Here is an 18054-nt window from a genome sequence, read left to right as displayed (position 1 = left end):
ACTGGATCTGTCTTATTGTGAACCTATAATCCTTCTCTTCCAGAAGAGACTTTAAACTGTTAAACTGCATGGCTAGGATGAAAAGTGGCAGCCTTGGCTGCTGACTCCGCCCACTGCAGCTTCTCAACATGGCAGAGGTGCCTTTATCACCAGCTCTGGGGGAGCCATACTCTCTGCCGACTCTGGGAGGCAGTAGGTCTATGCCTCTATCAAGGAATGTGTAGCCCAGAAACTTTTTTTGTTTGTTTGTTTTTGTTTGTTTGTTTGAACTAGCAAAAGCTAAATCCACTATGCAGAGTGCTGCACAGCTTGGAGAAACCTCTGTGTAACTTGGTGGGAATACACCATGCTGTAGCTCAAGCCCAGATGCCGTGAACCCGCCATAGTGTAGCTCATGGCTTCCCTGAGAGACACATTTAGGAAGCTGCTTTTTAGCTCTGTTTTAGAAATTTTTGAAAAGCCTTCTCAGGGTTTTGGAGGAAATTTTTGCTACCATGTCTGGGTGCCAATTGTAGCTGGAAGATTTCTCCAGTCCCACCTGGCCCCACAGTCCCACAGCTGCTTATAAAATAATAATTGAGAGGCTTATATTAATTACCAATTGTATGACCCATGGAGGGTTCTTGCTAGCTAGCTCTTATAACTTAACTCATTTTTATTAATTTATAAATGCCATGTGGACCTGGCATTCATTACCAGTCTGCTGGCCTCTAGCTGCTCCTTTGGTGGCAGCTGGCATCTCTCTCTCTCCTTTCCTTTCTTTTCTCCATATATATGCTTAGATTTCCCACCTGCCTCTAAGCTTCCTTGCCATAGGCCAATGCAGCTTTATTTACCCACCAATTAGAGCAACACATATTCACAGCATACAGAAAGACATCCCAAATCACCCAGTTGTGTATAGAGGAGGTCTAAGTTTTAGAATAAGAAAGAAGACTTAAAATTTATAGAAAATTATCCTTAAATTGGACATTTAAGTGTAGAAATAGTAATGATGGGATTAAAATGACCATATATTGATCAATGTGTACAATCTCGTGCTCAATAACTTTATGAAATCTAAAGAAATTGTACTGGCTGGTTTTGTGTGCCAACTTGTTACAAGCTAGAGTCATCAGGGGAAGGAACCTCAGCTGAGGAAATGCCTCCATGAGATCCAGCTGTAAGGCATTTTCTTGTTTAGTGATCAAAGGGGCAAGGCCCAGCCCATCGTGCATGGTGCCATCCCTAGGCTGCTAGTTCTGAGTTCTTGGTTCAGCTAGTTCAGCTGAGCAAGCAATGGGAAGCAAGCCAGGATGCAGCTCCCCTCCAAGGCTTCTGCATCAGCTCCTGCTTCCAGGATCCTACCCTGCCTGAGTTCCTGTCCTGACTTCCTCAGTGATGAACAGCAATGCTGAAGTGTGAGTCTAATAAACTCTTTCCTTCCCACCTTGCTTTTTGGTCATGGTGTTTCACTGCAGCAACAGAAACCCTGACTTAACCCTAAGTTAAGTAACTTACCCAAGGTCCCACAATTTTCATGAAATACAGTCAACATTCCAGTCAGTTTGATTCCAGGGCTGTAACTAATAATCGTGTAAACTGGCCTCTCATTTAAGAGTTTGTTTTTCTGTTAAGTTGTTTTGCTTATAAAAGAGACAGATATACTGTTTCCTAATTTATCACTCATTTGGACCACTTAAAATTGAGGTGTATTATTTAATCTTTCCCCTATTTATGTAAATTCTGTGTTCTGAGGTTACTGATAACAGCACCAACAATACTAGCACCAAGTGCCCGCATGACACTGGGGAAATCTGCCTACATTCCAGGGATGACGCTTTTATCTGAACACCAGAATTTGTCCTCACTTCCCCTGACTTTATTATTAGCGGTTCAAAGGCCCATGCCTGGTGAGAAGAACTTGCCCACACCCCAGGCACTGGGCCTGCTGGTCTGGACTGCCTTCTGTTTCTGATAAGCTGTTTTAAATCTGCAGCAGTTCGTGGGAATTCTGTCAGCACAGGCCTGGTGAGGTCACTCTGTCTCCAGACGAGTTTTCTTTTTCTGTATTTTGGGGCTGTCCTGATGAACATGACCCTAGAGCGTTTAGTAATACCTCTGGTCCCTTAGGAATTATTGGTGTAGTCCGTGGCTTTATCTCTCTCTGCACAAAGGTTCCATATCTCTGGAAAGGAAAACAAAGATGACATTATGCACAGAAGCATGAACTGTAGCTGAGTGTGTGGGTTAGTTCAAGTCCTGATGATGAAGGAACTTATTTGTCTGCCTTTCCATTGACTGTCACTTGAGTCCAAAACTAAAGATGCCACCAGAAATTTTGGTGAGCCTTGTAAACAGAGAGAAAATAATGAGAGCAGAGAAATCAAAAGCAGACAGTCGAGGAAGCACCTGTGTTTTCCTATCACTGGAGTGCACACAACTATTTGTATCAAATTTTATTTTTTGCTTTGTAGGTTGCTATGACTGCAAATAAAACTACAATTTGTAGAATTGATGATTGTGTCCAAATGTCTGAAAGGATTACTTACAATGAACTATGAAAACAAACATCTGTATAGTTGAAAACATTCTAGCAACTACTATTGAATTCTGGTCTGTGTATAAGAACATCTAAAATTTTACCAATATTGCTTTAAGCTAGTGCTCTCAATAAATAAACAAAAGCCCCTGTGGTTCAAAATCACAATACCATCCTTGGTTTTTATATGACTTGTAGCTGTGACTAACCCCTACTGATGACTACCTTTGCTTAGATAAACTTTTAGAAAGACAAGTATGACTTAAAAGGCTTACAAGTTCTCCCATAAGTTTACTCAGTCCTACAGTATTAAATAATTAGTTCTGAACACTGCCTCACCTTTCCCCGGATGGGCTCATTGGGAGTTTTCCTGGAATCATATTGATGTATAAAGGAGATGTATTCTACAAATTTTTTTTCATGTTCTGCTGATGAACTCAGACAGGTAAGTGGAACTAGGAAAAATGAGAGATATTTCAGTGAAATCAGTACAATAACTAGGGTTATGTATGGAAATATAAATATTGTAATATTTATGTTTTATGAAACTATCAAAAAATGCCAGGTATGGTGGTAGACTCCTTCATGTCCTGATGCTTGGGAGGCAAAGGACAGCCTGTTGTACATAGTGAGTTCCAGGGCTGCAAGGTAAGACCCTTTCTCAATTAAAAAAAAGTCAACAGAAATTCCTTAATTAAGTTATCTACCCATACTTTATATTATGAATTCAGGATTTATTCTGCATAAAAAGATCTAAATCAAAACAAATTAGTTCCACACATGGAATTGATAGATTAAAAATATTTATTTTTATTATATGTGTCTGAGTATTTTGCCTGCATGTATGTAGGGGGTCAGATTCCCCAGGACTGGAGTTACAGAAGGTTGTGGGCCACTATGTGGTGCTGAGAATAAACCCAGGTCATCTAGAAGAGCAGCCAGTGCTTTTAACCACTAATCCATTTCTTCAGCTCCTATTAGATATGCTTTTAAATAGAAACCAATATGCCTTAGTGAAAACATAAGTTGTTTGTCAAATTATTTTTGACAACTAGAAAGGGTATGAAAAGGTTTCTGCTGGATATGTGGCCATGGCTGAGTGATTATGATGATGGCCAAAGACTTCTGTGCTGATGTCACTGAGACACCCAGGATGGCTGGCATTGCTAAACACAAATTCTTTACACTTCAATCCGATACCAGAGGTTCCACTCATTTGCAATGTCCACCTGCTGCTAACAATCAAAGAGCTGAATAAATTCTGTCGAAGAAAATACTTTTGATTCTCCTTCTAACAAATATAGACATGGATGTAATAAATTGCATATCCTTGACATATCTCTGGAATAATGTATAAGAAATTGATTCTGATAGTTCCTGTAGGGGAGAGAATTTTGTGACTGAGGAAAGGTAGAGAGAGGTAAATTAAATTTTGTTTATATATTTTTATTTTTATAGCATTCAAATTATGTATCATACATACATTTAAAATATAAACTTTTAAAATGTAACAAAATATAATTTTTACGACTCATACCTTTATGCTGAAAGTGGTGGTATAAGCTTTAGTCGCAACACTCAGACAGGAGGAGTACCACAAGTTTGATGCCAGCCTGTGCTATATAATGAGTTCAAGACTAAGTCTGGGATTCACAGTGAGACTCTGTCTCAAACAAAACAGAACAAAATAAAATAACATATGGTTTTCCCCAGTGTGACAGATTGTTGCTTAACATGATGGTGAACACCTTTACTGTGAGCACTCAGGAGGTAGAGGCAGGTGTAGCTCAGTCAGTATGAGGCTAGCCTGGTCTATATGACAAATTTCAGGTCAGCAAAGGTGATGTAATGAGACCCTGTCAAAAACAAGCAAATGAACATATTCTAATTTGGAGGAATAGGTAAGTATGGAAAATACATTAGTAAATGATACTTATTAACATTTATGAATTCCATTTGATATTTAGATATTGACATAAGATACTTTTTCTAGTAAGAATGATGAGTATTCAAGTATTTATAAACCTAGCAGATTTCATCCCCACATTTGACTTTCGAGTGTTTGTTGGTAAACAGAACTATAGAGGCTTAGTTTAAACATACATATCTCAGTTGTGGAAGAGCTAGGGCCTTAGACCAGAAGTATCTCCAGGGCACTGACTTTGGGCCTGTGGGGAGTGAATGGTAATTAAAATATCAGTAGATTCATGTGTAGCTGCTAAGGTGACAGAAACACATTAGTAGGCTGCTGTTTTGTCCTTTTGACAATGTCCTTTGCCTTACAGAAGCTTTTCAGTTTCATAAAGGCTCATTTATTAATTGTTGATCTTAGTGCCTGCACAATTGATGTTCCATTCAGGAAGTTGTCTCCTGTGCCAATGCATTCAAGGCTATCCCTACTTTCTTTTCTGTCAGATTCAGTGTATCTGGAAAATATATATGTTGAGGTCTTTGAGCCTTTTGGTCTTGAATTTTGTGCAGGGTGATAGGTATAGATCTATTTGCATTCTTCTACATGCTTACATCTAGTTAGACTAACACCATGTTTTGAAGATGCTTTCTTTCTTTCCATTGTATATTTCTGGCTTTTTCTTTTAAATAAAAAATCAGGTGTCCATAGGTATGTTGATTTATGTCTGGGTCTTCAGTTTTGTTCCATTGATCAACCTGTCTGTTTTTTATGCTAATACCATGCTGTTTTTATTACTATGGCTTTGTAGTACAGCTTGAAATCAGGGATGGTGATACCTCCAAAAGCTCTTTTATTGTACAGGATTGTTTTAGCTATCTTGTTTTTTTCTTTTCCATATGAAATTGAGTATTGTCCTTGCAAGGTCTGTAAAGAATTGTGTTGGAATTTTGATGGGAATTGCATTGAATCTATAGATTACATTTGGCAATACGGTCATTTTTACCAGTTAATCCTACCAATCCAAGAGCATGGGAGATCTTTCCATCTTCTGATATCTTCTTCAAAGACTTAAAGTTCTTGCCATATAGGCTGGTTAGAGTTACACCAAGATATTTTATACGATTTGTGGATATTGTAAAGGGTGGCGTTTTCCTGATTTCTTTTTCAGCCTGTTTATCATATAGAAGGGCTACTGATTTTTTTTTTTTAGTTACTCTTGTATCCAGCTACTTCACTAAAGGTGTTTATCAGCTGTAGGAGTTCCCTGGTAGAGTTTTTTGGTCACTTATGTATACTATCATATCATCTTCAAATATTGATACTTTGACTCTTCCTTTCCAATTTGTATCCCCTTGATCTCCTTTAGTTGTCTTATTGCTCTAGCTAGAACTTTGGGTACTCTATTGAATACTGAATAGAGATAGAGAGAGTGGACAGTCTTGTTCCTGATTTTAGTGGAATTGCTTTGAGTTTCTCTTCATTTAATTTGATATTGGCTATTGGCTTGCTGTATACTGCCTTTAATTTGTGTAGGTATGATCCTAATCCTATGTTTAGGCGGTAACCCTGATTTCTCCCACACTTTTATCATGATGGGATGTTCGATTTTGTCAAAGTCTTTTTCAGTATCTAATGAGATGATCATATGGATCCTTTCTTTCAGTTTGTTTATATGGTAGATTACATTCACAGATATTTGTATGTTGAACCATCCCTGCATCTCTGGGATGAAGCCTACTTTATCATGGTGGATGATCTTTCTGATGTGTTCTTAGATTCAGTTTGTGGGTATTTTATTGGGTATTTTTGCATCAATGTTCATGAGTGAAATTGGTCTGTAATTCTCTTCCTTTGTTGGGTCTTTGCATGGTTTGGGAATCAGGGTGACAGTGGCTTCATAAAATGAATTTTGCAATGTTCCTTCTGGTTCTATTTTATGGAATAATTTGAGGGGTATTCTTGAAAGTCTGGTAGAGTTCTATGCTAAAACCATCTGGCTCTGGGCTTTTTTTTTTTGATTGGGAGATTTTGAATGACTGCTTCTATTTCCTTAGGGGTTATAGGTCTATTTAAATTGTTTATCTGATCTTGACTAAATTTTTGTATCTGGTATATATGAAGAAAATTGCCCATTTCTTTTGGATTTTCCAATTTTGTGACATACAAGTTTTGGAAGGATGACCTAATGATTCTCTGAATTTCCTTATTTTCTGTTGTCCTGTCTCCCTTTTCATTTTGGATTTTGTCAATTTATGTATTTTTCTCTCTGCCTTTTAGTTAGTTTGGGTAAGGGTTTGTGTATGTTGATTTTCTAAAAGAACCAATCTTTTTAATCCCACATTTTCCAAGGATGCATTCAAATAAAAATATAAATAAATCAAGGAGAATGCCATATATATAATACATACATAATATATATATATATATATATATATATATATATGTGTGTGTGTGTGTGTGTGTGTGTGTGTGTGTGTGTGTCCTACTTTGCTTTCTATTGCTACAATAAAGACCCTGACCAAAAGCAACTTGGGGAAGGAAGGGTTTGTTTGGCTTACATGTCCTGATCACTGTCCATCATGAAGAGAAGCCAAGGCAGGAAATCAAGCTGGGCAGCAACTGAAGCAGAGACCATGGAGGAAGACTGTTTACTGACTTGTTTTTCATAGCATACTTTGCCTGTATTCTTATACAACCCAGTACCACCTGCCCAGGGGTGGCACTGCCCACAATTGACTGTACTGTGTAGAGATATTTTATTTGTGTTGAAATGTGGTGATATTTTATTTGTATGTTAATAAAGTTTGCCTGGAGATCAGAGGAAATAGCAAGCCATTAACATAAAAGTCAGGCAGTGGTACCACATGCCCTTAATCTGATCATGTGGCAGGCAGGGTCTCTATGTGTTCAAGGACACATTAGGGAACAGCCAAGTGTGGTAACACATGCCTTTAATCCCAGTACCAACCATAGAGACCTGGAGGTTTGTACAGACAGGAAGTGAGATAGCTGGGCTAAGAGCCAATGAGAGGGCAGAACAACAAGGCAATAAAGGCATGGGTAGACAGAAAGTAGCTCTCTTAGGAAGCGATGGCAGCATGGTGAGTTAAGGTTAGCTGGTGGCTCTCACTATTTCCCTGATCTCTAAGGCTTTTGCCCCTATATGTGGCTCTGTGTTTGTTATTTAATAAGACCATTTAGAAATTCATCTAGGCCCACCCACATCAATCATATCAAGAAAATACACTATACACTTGCCTGCAGGCCAATCTGATGGAAGCTTTTTCTTAGTTGAGGTTCCCTTGTCTCAAACAATCCTAGCTTGTGTCAAGTTGTCAAGAAACTACCCAGCACCTTGTAAACCCTGATCTAGAACCTTTTATATGTAAAAAACAATGGCCTTAATCCATTTCTCCACAGGGACCAATAAAGGGAGAGGAATGTCTCTCTTTTGGTCTACTCAAACATTATACCTATTAAAATTACACATAACTACTAATCTCAACTGTGTAAACATATGAGAGTTTCTAAAAATTCACACAGTAGACAACACCTAAATGTGAAAAGATGAAAGAAGACATTCAGATTCTTGATGTTTATGATATGTAAGAATTCAAATTCAGTGCTGGAGAGATGACTTAGAGCTTAGGAGTACTTACTGTTCTGGGACCTGAGTTCAGTTCTCAGCATCCACGTTGTGACTTACAACTATGTGTGACTCCAGTCCAGGGGATATACAAACTCATGATGATGTACATAAACTCACATAAGCAAACACACATAACATAAATAAAACACCTTTAAAAAAGAATTCAAGAGGGCAGGAGATGGGTCAGTGGTTAAGAGTACTTGTTGCTCTTGCAGAGAAAGGACCTGAATTTGGCTCCCAGTGCCCATGTCAGGAGGCTCACAACCCTCCATTACTCCAGCTCCAGAGAATCTGAGGGCTCTGGCCTTCATGGGCACTTGCTCTCACATACCCACATGCAGGCACTGATACCTACATATAATTAAAAAATACAAAGCAACCTTTTAAAATAGAATTAAATTTGATTCAGCTAATTTCTTGAATGAAGTCTTATAAAATGAAAACTATAAACACAAGTCAAAATCCATGAAGAATGTTTGAAATCCATTCGTAGAAACTTAATTAAAATAAGAGTTGGTATCTAGCCATTGATATTTTACCAACAAAGCCAGGATTCATTCAAATGTGCAACTTGCTCTGCACATGGTGTTAAGACAGCAGGTTTGTCTTGTTTTTTGAGACAGGGTTTCTCTGTGTAGTCCTGGCTCTGTAGACCAGGCTGGCCTTGAACTTAGAGATTTGCCTGCCTATGCCTCCTGAGTTCTGGGATTAAAAAGGTGTATACCACCACTGCCCAACTGTAACTTAGTTTTAATTTGAAAACATTTCTTAATTTTTTTATGGTTACTTAGAAAATATCAGTAAATACTTTCCTCTTGGAAATAGCACTCTTTTTAGCAGAATTCATTTAAGTCCTACATAAAAATATTACAAATGTAAAACTGTAGCTCTCATAATAAATTTTGGATGTTTTCATTTTATTTTTATTTGTGTACATATATGTGTGTGTTTGTGTGTGTGTCAGTATGTGTATGTATGGGTGTGTCAGTGTGCATGTGTTTGGTGTTTATATGTGTGTATGTATATATGTATGTATGTATTTATGTATGTATGTATGTGTTTATGTGTATATGTGTGTATGTATGTATGTATGTATGTGTGTGTGAGTGTGTGTGGGAGCATATGTATTCAGGTGTCTATGGAGGCCACAGAAGGGTTTCAGATTCCACAGATGCTGATGTTACAGGGTGTGAGTGAGGGATATGGATGCCAGAAGTTGAACGCAGGTCCTTTGCAAGAGCAGTCAGTGCTTTTGACTGCTGAGCCATTGCTCCAGCTCCATGTAGTAGTTGAATAAAATTACCCCCAATAGGCTCATAGATTTGAATACTTGGTGGCCAGTTGGTGAACCTGTTTGGGAAGAATTAGGGGGTACGGTCTTGTTTGAGATGTGCCCTGGGGGTTGGCTTTGAGTTTTCAAAAGACCAAGCCATTTCCACTTAGCCCTCTCAGCCTTGTGATAGTAAGAGGACCAAGCAGATGCTGTAACAGGCTGCTCAGTTTTCTCTCACAGATCAGGTCTCAATTTCCATTTCCTGAGACTGAACAAGCAGTTTCTGAGAAAGAGACGCAAACAAAGGGCAGTCAATCTCCAACACCCCCAACAGCAAGGAGGCCTGATGGCCTAAGCCATGAACAGCTTAAGATGATAACCAAATAAGGACAAAGCCTGGGACTTGCCAAGACCTATTCCAAAATGGAAAACTGTAGCCCTGGCCAACCCTTAACTAACACCAACCAACTAGAAGTTACTAACGTGATTACCGCTCACAATAGCCAATCATATCTAAGATGAGCTAACTTCCTTGGACACTCCCCTTAATTAGGCTTAAAAAGAGCCCCCACTTTCCTCTTGGGGTCTTTATCGTCTTGCCTTTGTGTGTGATGGCAGGCCCCAGCATCCTGGAATAATAAACACTCTTGTTGATTGCATATGTGGATGGTGGTCTTTTGTGGGACTTCTCCAGGACCCTAACAGTAGTTGTCTCAACATGTAAGCTCTCAGCTATTGCTCCAGCACCATGCCTGCCTGCCTGCTGCCATGTTCCATACCATGGTTGTCAGGAACTCACCTTTTGAAACTAAGACAAATTCTTTCTTCTATAAATTGCTTTGGTCATGATTTCTCTTCACAGCAACAGAAAACTAACTAAGATGCTCCATATGCCAGATTTTAATAAATAAAAAAATAAATATATTCAGCAAGAAAGCATAAATCTTGGAGCAAAAGAAACAACAAACAAAAACTCATCTTTGGAAAGTAATTTTACCACTGGGTCTGAATCTATAACTCAAAACAAAATTAAAATAAACAAGTAGTAGGTTAGCAGCCAAGAGTTTGTTTCAACTTAAAATGCCACCCTTCACCGATTAGATTAACTTTTCCAAATTACAAAGTTTTATGATACAAATCCAATCTATGACTGGTTCTTACAGGGACTCAGACATAATGAAGCATGGCCATTTGTTAACTAACTGTGGATGGTGACCAGGAAACTGTAGTGGTATAAAGGGCACTTTCACTGTCAGCACAAGATAACATTGCTGAAATGCCAAAGATGAGGCACAGTTAAGTGGGCTGGTGGAACAGAATGATGCGAGGTTGCTTTCCACTGGCCTTAGTGCATGCTGTTATAGTTTGTATGCTGTAAAAGACTGGTGCACAGCTGAAGTTTTACACAGTCTAAAATGTCACAGTAAATTTTTTAAAATTTTAATCTAATATCAAAATACCATCTGCATAGGAATTGTTTCAGGCCAATGTTGGGACTTTTCTTTGTTAGTTTAAATTACATAACGACTGTGAATTAAATTTATTGAGTAATATGTAGTATCTATTTGAGAAGGTATAGTCAGCAGTTTAACATTTAACTGCATATTCAGTTGTTTATTCAAACTATTGAATTTGATCACTAATGAACTTAGTAATGAGGAATACCAATAGAAGAGGGAGAGAGAGGGGGAGAGAGTCACACACACACACAGAGAGAGAGAGAGAGAGAGAGAGAGAGAGAGAGAGAGAGAGAGAGAGAGAGAGAATATGACAGGTTTTAAAAACTAAATTCTAATCCAGTACCAATGCAATGATTAATGGCTCACATACCCACCGTTTATTATTACTATATACAAACACTGTGGTAGAACTTCAAATTTTGTTTTATTTAGTTCTAGTAACAATCCTACAATGTTATCTAATTATAATGTTTCTGTCACTTAAGAGCCAAAGAGAACTTTGTTTCCTTCTTAGTAAGTTCAATGGATGATGCCACTAGAAAGTGTTCTAGCACTGATGCCACTTAAACCTGCTAGGTTATGATTTTTCCTGAGAATCTACAGAACCAAGCTTGCTAAGCATGCACACCAGAGCTGCTTGACATCACACGAATCATTTCTTAAATGGTGACTTTTTTAATGGAAAGTTTGAGAATCTTCTCGTCATAACTTGTTTTGCTATTTCATGATATGCAGGTGTGTGTCCTTTTTTTCAACTCCAGTTATACTCAGTGAGCACTTTGGATGCCTCTTATAGGAAGTTTCCTTACCATTTTAGAGGCTGAGCAGAGTGTTAGCAAGCACAGACACTGGAACCAGCTACCTGCTGTGCCAATCATCTGCTGTATGGCCTTCAGCAAGTTACTTAAACTCTGTACTAGCTGAAGGTGGCATCCTGAAAAATGCTGCTCTCATATATTGATTATTGTTAATAGAGCCTGAGAAACAATAGATTGTATGGAAATCAGTATGGAAGTGTCAGAAAAATAAAAATGGAGCACTTACTCAAAGTTTTCTAAATCAGCACACCACAGAGACTCTTGCATATCCATGTTTATTGCTGCACATTCACAATAATCAGGAAATAATAGAACCCATCTAGCTATTATAGATGAATGCGTGATGAAGGTGTGGTACATACACACAAAGGAACATTATGCAGCCATGAAGAAAAATGAAATCATGACATTTGCAGCAAAGTGGATGGTATGGAAATCATTAAGTGAAGCAAACCAAACTGAGAAAGACAAACACCTTGTGCTTTCTTTCATATGAGAAACTCAAATTTAAATTTTATATGCATGAGAGAATGACTGTGCATCATGTATGTAGATCATAAAATTAGAAAGTGGATCATAAAAGGAGAGATCTTAAGGGAAGGAGTGGAGAAAGTAATGGAATGATTGAAACCAAGGTGGGGACTATGTGGGAGAAAGGGAACTGGCTGGGGGGAGTACAGGGGGAGGAGGGAAGTGAAAGAGACTAATTAGACAAATGCCATCATGAACCCCTCGAAGGATGTAAGAAAAACATTTTGAGCTTCCTTACACAGATTAAAAAATATTTTCAGTCTAAAATGATTTTACCTGACAATATCATTATAGTTAACTGAGTCACATTTTATTAAAACCATAATGCTAGTAAGAGTCAACAAAAGATTCCTTTTAGAGATCTTTAATTGACTGTGATTTGGTCAATCTAGTTGAAGATATATTTTCTATATATCTATACAGAAAATAGAAAGTGATCACATGTAGTGTGAGATCAGATTCCAATGTATAAGTGGTCCTTTCTCTACCAGAAGGAAAATCTCATCTTTTTGTCACTCTGGGGAAACGGGACCTGGAGGGCATCTGTACAGGGAAGTCTCATTAACCTGACCCTTCTCTACTGATTACTAGCTTCTCCACCCAGTTAGATGACCTGACTTGCTTTTCATGTCTTCACAGTTTCTCGGGACACAGGGACTCATTTACATGTCACTGGATCTCCTATGTCCCACAAAACATGCTTTTAAAAATGTTTGTTGCTTTCCTATTGTTGATTTTTATGTTAATTTAATTTTAGGCCCAACAAAAGATCCTAAAAGGGTAAGGTAAAATTTTGATGTCTTGTACTTTACTTGAAAACTGAGAATGCCAATTGTATTACCACATCATTGCACTATATAGAAGTGTTTCTCAACATTCCTAATCCTGTGACCATTTCATACAATTCCTCATGTTGTGGTGACCCCCCCAACCATAAATTTATTTTCGTTGCTACTTCATAATCTTAATCTTGCTACTGTTAGGAATTGTAATGTAAATATCTGATATGTGACCCCTGTGAAAGGGTTTTTTGACCCCAAGGAGTTGTGAACTACAGGTTGAGAACCACTGCTTTATAGAGGTAATTTGAGAATAAAATGAGTTTATATTTGGAAAGTTCTATAAAGTGCCTGATAAACAGTATGTTCTCAATAAATGCTATGTTTCAGACATTGTCTCTCCTTCATTTTACTCCTTTCAGGAAAGAACACTAGAAAGATTGAACCTCCCAATAGTTTTTCTGTCTGGCTTCTCTTCTCTCACACTTTTTAGGTTTTCATTTTGTTTTATGCTCTTAATGTTTCCTTGCCTTTATCAAAGGAAATTGCCTTGGCACAATTCTGGTTTTGGCTGTCCATTCATGATTAAGAAAACGAGAAGGACCAAAATTATTTTTCAATATAACTAGTATGGTAGTTATTGTCTGGCTCAAAGTCTAGGCTCCAGTAGTCTTCATTTAAAAAAAAAAAAAGAGTCCTCTCTTATTTATATGTATGTGTGTGCCTTTGTGAGTTTATGTGCCCCATGTTCATTAAGGAACCCACAGAGGCCAGAAAATGGTATCAGATCCTCTGTGAGTGGAGTTACAAGTGGTTGTGAACTGCCATGTGAGTTCTAGAAGCTAAACTATGGTCCTCTACAAGAGAAGCAAGTGCTCTTTAGTTGCTGAACCATCTCTCCAGCTCTTAGTAGTCCCTTTCTTCCTTCTTTTCTTCATTAATTTTGAGATGGAGTCTCACTATATGGTTCCAGTTGGCCAGGAACTTGCTATGGTGACCAGGCTGGCCTTGAATTCACAAAGATCCGTCTGCCTCTAACTTCTGAGTGCTGGGATTAAAGGCCTGTGCCATCATGCCTGGCTCTTTAGTAGTTAATGTTAAGACAGGGTAGAACTGCTGTGTGCAAAAGCCTGACTTGGAATAATGCTTTCTTATTCTCTTCATTCTTGTCTTTTCCTGTGTCTGCTGACATGCCTGAGGTTCCATTATAAAGATCTGCTTTTCTTTTCTGCATTTCTTTTTAGACATTGCTTCTTTATTCTCTTTGGCTCATCAGTAGGCTTCCATTCTTTCTTACATGCATGCCATAAAAAGTCTCCTTACATTTGTTTCATCTTTATTGCTTATTTCTCTGCTACTATTTCATGGAGTCTTATAGGAGGTAGAAAATGTAGCTGTCTGTGCTCACTCTACATCATGAGTCAGAAACAGAAAACTGCTTTCTAAAGGAGAGGCCATGGTCAAAAATGACTAGTTAGCCCTTTTCATGACCCCTACTCTGGAGCTAGGAATCATGCTGCATATGATCATTTTCTATTTTCTAATGCTGTGAGCTTTGGTCTAGCTAACCTATGTATCTTCAACTAGACTGACCAAATCACAGTGGTCAAAGTATTAAAGATCTCTAAAAGAAATCTTTTGTTGACTCTCATTAGCATTATGGTTTTAATAAAATGTGACTCAGTTTACTACAATGATAGGTAAAAGGTAAAATCATTTTATATGTAAAAATATTTAATAATCCATAATAGTATTTCCTAAGTTATGTATTTTAAACATCGATCATGAGACGATCTAAAATAAGAGTGAGATGATAAAAATTAGGGGAATATATTTTGGAAGTCATTATGCTTGTTCTTAGAATAAGGTTATTCTACAGGTTAATTTTTTTAATTTAACTTTTAAATTCATGTTTCATAAAATTTAGTTGACTATTTCTTCTTTTTTTAAGAACTTAGCTATAAAGATCAATAACAATTAGCATCTTGTTTTTTTTGTCTGTTGCTGTGACAAAATGCTCTGATATAAAGCAATTTAAGAGAAAAAGGATTTGTTTTGGTTTCTAGTTCCAGAGGAATAGAGTCCATCCTGGCAGAGAAGGCATGTTGGCAGATGTTTGAGGTGAAGTCACACTGCATTGACAATTAGGAGGCAGACAGAGAAAACAAGAAGTTGGGTTGGGCTGTCCTAAGGGGTGGGGTGTCCACATCCTGAAGCTTCTACAAACATATTACTGTCTGGAGATCAAGTGTTCAAACACAACAGCTTATAAGGGACATTCCAGCCCACAACAACCAGCTCCCCTCAGAGTAGACTTTCAGATTCTGCCATTTGGGGCTAGATGCTATTTTAATAGTTACAGTTTTTAGAATTTGGTGGCAAAACTGAAGTTTCTGACTTTGAAGCTGTTGTAACTAATGCACAGTGTCTGGAGATCTGTCTTTCAGAGGGCTCTCTATGTTGTCCATGTATTTTCAACTCCTGTAGAGAAGTCATTTTCTCAGAAGGTGCCCACACATCTAATACATATTAGCTCAATAGCAGAAAAGTGAGTAATAAAAAAGTTTTACCATGGCCGACATTACCTATTCCACAAGAAGGCTTCCGCATCCTGTTGTGTTTGACTGGCAAAACCAGAGGGCACGCTGGCTTTTGAAAATCACTCCTCTGGGTGCTCTTGGTGTCATAAGATGGTTGGGAGACAGGTTCTCCTGATTCACTATGTAACCACCATTTTCTCTACATAGAAAAAAAATGGAAACACACTGTTGAATAATGATAGAAATTTTCATTTGATACTTAAATATTCAGTGATTTAATGTAACAAAGTATTAGTCTAGAATTAAAATAGTATTCACTTTTTGTGTGTATGGTGTATGTGTGTGTGTGTGTATGTGTATAAGTGTATACATGTGGAGAACATGGCATTGGGTGTCTTCCTCTGTTGCACTTCCATTTTATTTATTGAGACAGGATCTGCCACTGAACCTGGAGCTTACTAATGCTGCTATACTGGCTGGCTAATGAGCCTCAGGAATCTGCCCATATCTGCCTCCTCCTCCCATTCCTTTTCTGTCCTGGCCCCCAGTGCTGAGATTACAGACATGCCCATCTTAGGAATCCAAGCTCTGGTTCTCATGGTAACACAGTGAGCACTTTACTGAGACTATACCCTGGGATTCTTAAATATAGAAGTAAATGTTTTCACAAGGACACTAGCTTATAAATGGTATCTAAAAACAGTTATATATTTTAGTTAAACTATATCTGCTCAATTATTACACTACCTTCTAGTAATAGAGCCATAAAAATAATACAGTAGTTATATTTGTTCTTAATTTCTTATATTTATATTATTTTATTTATAGACTATGCACACATATGTTAAACATGATTTAATCTAAAATTATATTCTCTTCTTTTTATTATTGCAAAAAAAATAATGTATTGTCTAAAACGATATTTTGCAAACTTGCTAGTCCATAACCCACTGTACGTCATGGAATACATTTTAAATCCTACAAGAGCATATAATGCTATACATATATAAAAGTGAAACACAACTCTCATGAAATTTTTGTTATGATTATTGCAGGACACTGTTTCTATTTTACTGCTTTCTCTTCTATTTCATGTCACAATTCTGAGCATAACTCATATTGATTTATAATTCATAAATCTGTAAATTTAAAAAAAACTGCCCTAAGGGAAACTATCTTCATTGTTACTGAAATGTCAGTACTAAATGCTGTGTAGAAAAGAGAACTGATGGATTCTTAGCATCTGTGGCCATTCAACCCTTAGAAATTGAGAGAGCAATGAACAGTCAGCTCTGATGAAAACACTAAAACTGCTTGATCGAGGAAGAGAGGCTTGACGGAAGGCAACCCCACACCTGAAAGTTCGGGATCTGATTAGGGTTCAATGTGATCTTGGGTGTAAGAAATTAAATGTTGGCTTGGTGAGAAGGCTCAGCAGGTGAAAACACTTGCCAAGTGTGGCAGTTTAAGAGAAAAATGAGCTCAGGAATTTGAATAGTTGGTCCTCAATTGGTGGTGCCTTTTGGGGAGGCTTAGGAGGCTCTGCCTTGCTGCAGGTGGTCTTCTGCTTGCTTCTCTCCGCTTTCCTTTGAAGATGTGGGCTCTCAGTTCCTTGCTCCTGCTGCCATTCCTGCCACTGGCTGCCCTGCTTCCCTGCGCACAATAGGCTCTTATCTCTCTGGAACCATAAACCAAATCAACTTTCATAAGTCACTTTTGGTTGTGGTGTTTTGTCACAGCAACAGAAACCAAGCAACCCTGGCAACCCGAGTTGGATCCCCAGAGCTCACAGTGGAGGGGTAGAACTGGCTCTAAAAGTTGCCCTCTGACCTGCACACATGCACTACAACACACCAACCTGCTCACACATACAAATAATAAAAATCAGCTATGAGTCTATAGTAAAAGATGTCTATGATTTAAGAGGAATGAACATGTTATTATAATAATTCTGACAATTAAGGCTCCACTGATACAAAGGAAGAGACATTCCTAGGCCCATCCCTTGGGAGTCCGATCTCAAATAAGCTTAGCTTCTAAAAGGACAAGCATGTGTGAAAGAAGAGCATATTCAGAATACAGTCTAATGGCGTCAACTTGATAGACATTGTTGAGAAGTTTAGAAATAGAATAAAATAGAATTGTGAAAATGCTGAAGACAGAAAAAATATTATTTTCGAGGGATGGGAAGCATGAAATCAAGAAAGTGTAACAATACTGAAGGGTGCACTGTTCCAAGCTGAAGTCATAGCTACTAAGATCCAGGTGGTTTGTGAAGGGATAGTCTTAGACTGGAAAAGATGGGATGCACATATACCAGAGGATCAAGACCTGAATAGGACACAAGGGAAACAGATCTCAGTTTATTAAATCAGCACCAGTTTTAGGCCAACAACTTGCAGCCAATAGTAATGAAATGATGAGCAACTGTAAATACATTTCACAGAAACTGAGAAACTAGGAAATTCAGGACAATAGACTAAAATTGACTAATGTCTTATATTTCCAGGATTAACTAAAACATGGACTTTTAAGTCAAGAATGCTTGGTATAGGTCTTAAGAAAATACTA

At 37.9% G+C, this 18054-nt stretch overlaps 1 protein-coding gene across 1 annotated transcript in view; it reads right to left on the bottom strand.

Moving 5' to 3' along the window:
* Positions 1-18054, bottom strand: part of C10H2orf73 (chromosome 10 C2orf73 homolog) — a 71415-nt gene that overhangs the window by 18124 nt on the left and 35237 nt on the right. The window contains exons 3-5 of the mRNA XM_028891547.2: positions 15529-15682; positions 2861-2976; positions 2099-2167 (exon numbers count right to left, since the gene is read on the bottom strand). Coding sequence (XP_028747380.2) covers positions 2099-2167; positions 2861-2976; positions 15529-15682 — 339 coding nt within the window. The remainder of the gene's footprint in view (positions 1-2098; positions 2168-2860; positions 2977-15528; positions 15683-18054) is intronic.

Source organism: Peromyscus leucopus, chromosome 10 (genome assembly GCF_004664715.2).
Source record: "Peromyscus leucopus breed LL Stock chromosome 10, UCI_PerLeu_2.1, whole genome shotgun sequence".
Classification (NCBI taxonomy): Eukaryota; Metazoa; Chordata; class Mammalia; order Rodentia; family Cricetidae; genus Peromyscus; species Peromyscus leucopus.
The sequence above is the reverse complement of the archived record's forward strand: the minus strand, read 5'-3'. Positions and strand labels throughout refer to the sequence as shown.